This window comes from Rhinichthys klamathensis, unplaced genomic scaffold (assembly GCF_029890125.1).
Source record: "Rhinichthys klamathensis goyatoka isolate OS25496 unplaced genomic scaffold, OSU_Roscu_1.1 h1tg000023l_1, whole genome shotgun sequence".
NCBI lineage: Eukaryota > Metazoa > Chordata > Actinopteri > Cypriniformes > Leuciscidae > Rhinichthys > Rhinichthys klamathensis.
The window spans coordinates 252,831-259,060 of NW_026606574.1; the positions used below are offsets into that span (position 1 = coordinate 252,831).

General features: G+C 35.6%; 1 protein-coding gene across 1 annotated transcript; it reads left to right on the forward strand.

The window, feature by feature from the left end:
* The first annotated feature begins 440 nt into the window (after positions 1-440).
* cmtm8b (CKLF-like MARVEL transmembrane domain containing 8b) lies at positions 441-3,233 on the forward strand. Its single transcript, XM_056242682.1, has 4 exons — positions 441-805; positions 2,523-2,696; positions 2,786-2,905; positions 3,129-3,233. Exons 1-4 carry the CDS (start codon positions 650-652, stop codon positions 3,213-3,215), a joined length of 537 nt encoding a protein of 178 aa, XP_056098657.1. The 5' UTR covers positions 441-649; the 3' UTR covers positions 3,216-3,233.
* The last annotated feature ends 2,997 nt before the right edge of the window (positions 3,234-6,230 follow it).

Consider the following 6,230-nt stretch of genomic DNA (forward strand, 5'->3'; position numbering starts at 1 on the left):
CAGGTTATGCCTTTGTGTCAATTCGTTTATATGAAATAATATGCTACAGCAATTCGCGAATAAATCACTCTTTTAAGTCGGTTACAAATTAATTACTCAAACTGGTTAAAAGAATCGTTTCCGTTTGCATTAGTTTGTCATTCAGTACAAATAGCTTGCTATTAGAACACGAAAATAGCGCTGGTTGAAGTTAATATTTACCTATAAATATCCTAATTAAGTAAAAAAAAAAAAATGAAACCAAACCTTCAAAACCATAGTTTGCCGAGGGGAAAAAATGGTCGGCCTACCTGCATTTGCAGCTTGAACGACTGCAGGTAGGTAGGCTAACCAAAGCGTATAGAATTGGTTATATCACTCCTCTCTCTGGTTTCGGTTAATTACGAGAGACTGTCTTATTTTACATGGGTTATGGTCCAAGAGACGTGAGGGTAGGAAGTTTTATTGGATCGAGAACCGGTTCTGTCCGTTAACGAATCGTTCACAGATTGATTTTTAAACCGGTTCAACAGATTAAAAGATCCGACTCAAAAGAACAATTCTTTCACGAATGGACTAAACCTTCACCATAGTAAACGTCCTTTCCTTTGGGAGTAGGGAGGATCATTTCGTTGCTCATTCGGGGAGTTTGTTTTGTAATTCCGTTAGAATGGAGGTCGACTCCGAGTCCCGCATCGACAGCAGCAGTACTGACAGAACAAGTAAAAGCTCAAATATAGAGAGTTTAGGCTTGTCACACTCCAAGTTGGCTTATGATGGGAACTTTATTCGTTCTGCCTGTGGCACGTTTATGGCTGGAGAAATCGTAAGTATGCCGTGAATGTGCTATCTCAATAGTTCATTAAATCTAAAGTTATTTAGATAGGTTTATCCTATAGCTAATAGCCTATTTTGAAGTCACTTGATGAAACAAACATATTACAGTAATATGAATTAGAATGAAAGAAATCTAGATTGGTAACACTTTCCATTTCCCAGAGGAGGATCGCTGCATCTTTTGATATAGTAAAAGTGAAACTGATCCTGATTTAAAATCTTTTATTTCTATGATGCAATCTTTTATAACATAGAAGACTAGGCTTATACGTCACTTGTGAAACACACACTTTAATAGAGCACTTATTTCAGAAATAATATAGGCCTACTTTAAAATAATAGGCCTATATATTTGAGTGCAAACTGTGTAATTAAATGAAAATGTGGCCTACTATATAGCCTATTAAATTTATAGACTGCAGTTTATATCAAATGCAATTAGCTGGACTTAAGAGTGCTTAAGTATGACTTTATATGTAATATCTTTATATGTAATTTCTTAATTATTTCTATTGTCTTTGAAATATGGTTAAAGTGTACTGCCGAATGTACTTACGTATTTTAATGTAATTTCTATCGCAAATTGAATGTCATGTATTTGTAATTACACATTTGTAATGATGAAGTTGCAATTTAATATATTTCAAATATATTAACTTTAAATGTATTATTGAGTATCACACTACAGTTAAATTATAATCAAGTACTTTACATGTGCTTGTATGTTAGTCAACGCATCAAAATACGTGTACTTCTTTAAAGCATGACACAAGTTTATTAAAACATAATGATTTAAAATTTACTGGAAGGTAAAATGTTTAGTTTGACATTACAAAGTGCACTTTGTTAAGTATACTTAAGTTTGTTAAGAAACATAGTGATGAAAGTGTACTCTCTTTAAACACTTCAGTCGCCTTTTATGTAATTAAAATTATATTTTCCACAAGTACAGTTTTTAAATGCACTTTAAAGATTTGAAGTATACCACATGTGTACATTCAATACAATCGGACACACTTATTTTTCACAAGGGATTGCTTGAAACCATACAGTATGTAGTGAATAGGAACAACAAAATGTAAGACTTTTTGTTGGTTATAAAGATGCTTACTCACTATGGAAAGAGAGGAAGAGGACCAACCAAAAACAGTTGGGAAACAAACTCTTCCTTTCGGCTTGTATTGTTCTTCTTCCTTCCACCACATGCTCTGAGTCAAATTCAATCATTCCCTTTCCTGCCGTAATCTACAGCCAGCTCTGTCTTCTAAACCCGAAATAATTTTTCCTGTAATATCATGCACAGTGAGAAATTCTTTGGCTGTATATAACAGGAAGGGAGGGTGGGAGATCTCTGGAGAAAAACATGGTGTTAAAAAGGGGAAAGGCCCTGTTCTGCTGCTTGGAGAACATAATTGTCATTGTTTTTTTTTTTTTTTTTTTTTTTTAAATGTTTTTTTACAGCTCAATCCAAAAGTTTTTTTCAGGTTCTAAAATATGAGTTGGTGATTTAAACTTATGCATTTTGCAGAGGCTTTTATCCATGCATTAAAGTTATACATGTTATCAACAAATACATTCCCTCAGAAACCGTGATACTGTTATCTGCTTTCTTATAGCTGGTTTTAGATCACTTGCATGTGTTTCACTTGTTTAAAAGAACAGTGCTGCTTCAGTCCTATACGTCTGTGCTCCATCTTAAATCTCAGGTGTTTGGGCTTCTGGTGTGGACTCTGATTGGTGGGACGGAGTACCTCCATGTTCCTGCACTGGGGTGGGTAATGTTTGTGTCAGTCTTTTGTTGGGTGCTTACTGTCATTCTCTTCCTCTTTTACCTGACCACGGCCCACACCAGGATTCCCCAGATCCCATGGAAAATTCTGGTGAGTAAATTAGACCTACACAAATTAATGTTAAACAATTTTTTTTTTAATCCAATCTTTCATTAAACTGAAGGCTTCTTAATTCACAGGGAATATGTTTTAATGGCAGCGCCTCTGTATTGTACCTGACAGCAGCTGTGATCAGTGGTGTATCTTCGAATGTGGCCATTAGGGGGCGCTACTACTTCATCAGCTGGGTGGCATCAACGGTATGACAAGCAACTTCTCTCTCTCTGATTAGTTGATCAATACTCTTGTTTCCTTATGAACAACAAACATAGCACATGTGCAGCAATGTCTTTCCATCCACAACTGATTATTTTCTTGGACTGAAATAATTTGTTGACATTAACTAAACAGACATTACTGTACTGAGTTTTGTATGTGTGTGTCATAATTACATGAATTATTTGAATTCTTTCTTCTTTTCAGATATTTGCCTCACTAGCTATGGTGTGTTATGCAGGAAATACAGTTGTGAATTACAAATCTTGGAGATCAAAATGTGAAGATACATAAGCAGTTTTTTTTTTAAAACTATCCCTGAGGTACAATTTATGCAAGTTTAAAGAATCACATGACAAGACAATGTTGCTGTGGTTCAAGCAAAATGCTAATATATACCATAGCATTTTTCTTATATGTACAATATATTTGAGTTTTTCTTTAGAAATTATTTATTGAGGATCCATGTAAAAAAAATTATGTGTAAAACGTTTCGTTACCATGAGTCACCAAGGCAAGCTCACAGTAATTACTGATATTCAGAGCTGTCAGATTCAATTTGATGAGAAGTTTTAGGGTTTTGTTATTTATCCTTCCTTGTTTGCATTAAACAAAGAAATGAGGTCGGCTACTATGACACTACAAATGATTGTAATGAGTCGGTTCATTTCAGTGAATCAATCACAACTAACTAATCAGGGCTGCCTTTCCCAATAGCATCGTAAGCCTAAATTGATGTACCATTGGTGGCAATTGTCCTATGATCAATTTAGGCTTACGATGCTTGTGGGAAAGGCAGTCCAGTTACTGACTGGTTGGTCATATAACAATGTGTAGTTGAAGATGCACATCTTTTTTTTGTTGTTGTTGTTTTTTTTAGCATTGTTTTTTAATATTGGATTGCATTTATGTTGCCTCTAAAGAGACTGAAGTCACTAAAAAGTCTGTAAACACAGACGCTTTACATTTTTTTTATATTCTTCTTCAACTAGCCTAACGTTAATTTCATTTTTTCAACCGGAACAAATTCCATGCTTAACCCAAAATTCTGTAGAGTACATTTATGCATTGTCATATAATTATTATTGTGTATATCTAAAAAGCTTTTCTGTATTAAATATGTTTGAATTCATAAATTTTTTTTTTTTAAATTTTTTTTCCCTCCTGAACAAAGTCCACATGATTTAGGTTCTTTAAAGTATGTGGGTTTTCCCCATACTGCCTATTACACACTTAAAGTATATTCTGTATATTGTATATTGTAATCTATTTATTGAAATGTGGCATGAATCAATGCAGTATATGGCATAAATTTAAGCACACTTTTGCCAGTTACTTCTTAATCTAAGGATTTCAAACAGCCGTTCAAACGGTTTAGTTGCAATTAATCATTTAGTTTAGATGCCTTAAAATATATTCTTCAGTTTAAAATATTTCTTGTTGTTGTTTGTTTTTTTAAGCCTAAGTTGGAAAAACACCTCAGGTGGGTTCCCTGAGAGGGGAACGAGACGCTGGGTCATGGTGTTAACGCTATGGGAACGTTTCCGCATGTACAGGCCAGGGGGGGTTCCATATTACTATAATCCATATTACAAAAAAATAAAACAACGCAAATATTACAAAATGTGACATTAAAACATGTACTGTATAAATCACTTGTTTTTATAAAGTAACACTGCCCAACAGCGACACCCGCAGGTAAAGTTACAGTGGGAGGCGCGTTTCTTCTTTCCCCATTGACTTAAAACAGACACCCTAATCTAATGCGTGTGGTGGGTTTAGGGGGTAATTGAGAATGAATGGGGGAAAGTCGCATGAGAGGAGGCAGTGGCCCCATCACACTATGATTGGATATGATCGGTTATGATTGGTTCGTGTGATAAATCCCGCCTCTTGTTTTCATTGGCGTTCTTGAATCGGCCCGAATGAAGACAATGGTAAGACTAATTAAATGTAAGTAAACAAATAAGCCTTTAAGATATCACTGCTTTATGTCACATCAAAATCAAACTTGAAATGGCCTGAAAACATGTTGACTGTGGGGATTTTTAGCTTGGAGAAATTAAAGGTAGCCTACTGTACATCTTCATTTCTGTGTCTGTGACCAGTGTGTACAAGCTTGATGACTGCTGAAAATTAGTTGACTATTAAAAATAAAAGCTGATCATTAGTTCACAAATAATATATATTCAAGCGCTTGTTCTATCCAGACTGGACTATTGTAATGGTCTCTTGGCAGGTCTTCCAGCATGCACTGTCAAACCTCTGCAACTGATCCACAATGCAGCAGCTAGTGTAAGAGAGCACACGTCACTCCTCTCCTCATAATATTGCACTGGTTGCCAATTGCCGCTCGCATCAAATTCAAGGCACTGATGCTTGCCTACAGATCAACCACTGGCTCTGCTCCCTTTTACCTAAACTCATTAGGCTACTTCAGACTTACGTGCCATTCAGAGACTTGCGTTCTACAAGTGAACGTCTCCTTGTGGTGCCATCTCAAAGAGGCACAAAATCACTTTCACGGACCTTTACCTGGACTAACTCAACCGGAGCTGCTGAGTCCGTAGCCATTTTCAAGAAACAGCTGAAGACGCATATTTTTCGGCAGCACTTGATCCATTAATACTAACACTTTATTTTATCTTCTCTTCTACTCTATATCTATTTAAAAATAAATAAATAAACAAGTACATATACTGCTTTAGACTAAACTAGGAAGGGTCACTCACAGCACTTACATATTGTTGTCCTATGGTTAGTAGTTTAACTGCTTCTATTGCTCTCCTCATTTGTAAGTCGCTTCGGATAAAAGCGTCTGCTAAATGATTAAATGTAAATGCAGTTATTATTTTGCAATATATGTAAAAATGCATGAAAACATGAACTTTATTAAATCTATACTTTAATAAATAGAACATTACATATTGTAAAAATACAATATATTACAATAGTAACCGAGACATTTTCACACAATAAATATTTAAATGATTTGTGTTAATGGTGCGTTCTATTATAGCCAACGAACCGACTCGGACCTCGGATATGACGTCACGTCCACACTTCAAGCGTTCTATTATGTTTTGCGCGTCCGAGTCGGAGAAAAAAATGAACGCACTGGCCGAGTACCAGGCGCTCCAAAATAAGTATGGGCTTCACCTAACAGAACACCGAGGAAGAACTTGAACTTGAAAAATGTTCACTTTATTTAATGTTTTTCATGTTAATCTTCTGTTAGCAACGCTAGCAACCTTAGTAATTGCACTCACAACAACCGATTCCCCTACAGGGGACGCAGTAATACGAGTG

Excerpts from the sequence above, each read along its gene's own strand:
- cmtm8b (XM_056242682.1), top strand. The coding sequence starts at position 650 with ATGGAGGTCGACTCCGAGTCCCGCATCGACAGCAGCAGTACTGACAGA. Across the intron at positions 806-2,522 it reads CGTTTATGGCTGGAGAAATC|GTGTTTGGGCTTCTGGTGTG; the intron begins GTAAGTATGCCG and ends CTTAAATCTCAG. Across the intron at positions 2,697-2,785 it reads AGATCCCATGGAAAATTCTG|GGAATATGTTTTAATGGCAG; the intron begins GTGAGTAAATTA and ends CTTAATTCACAG.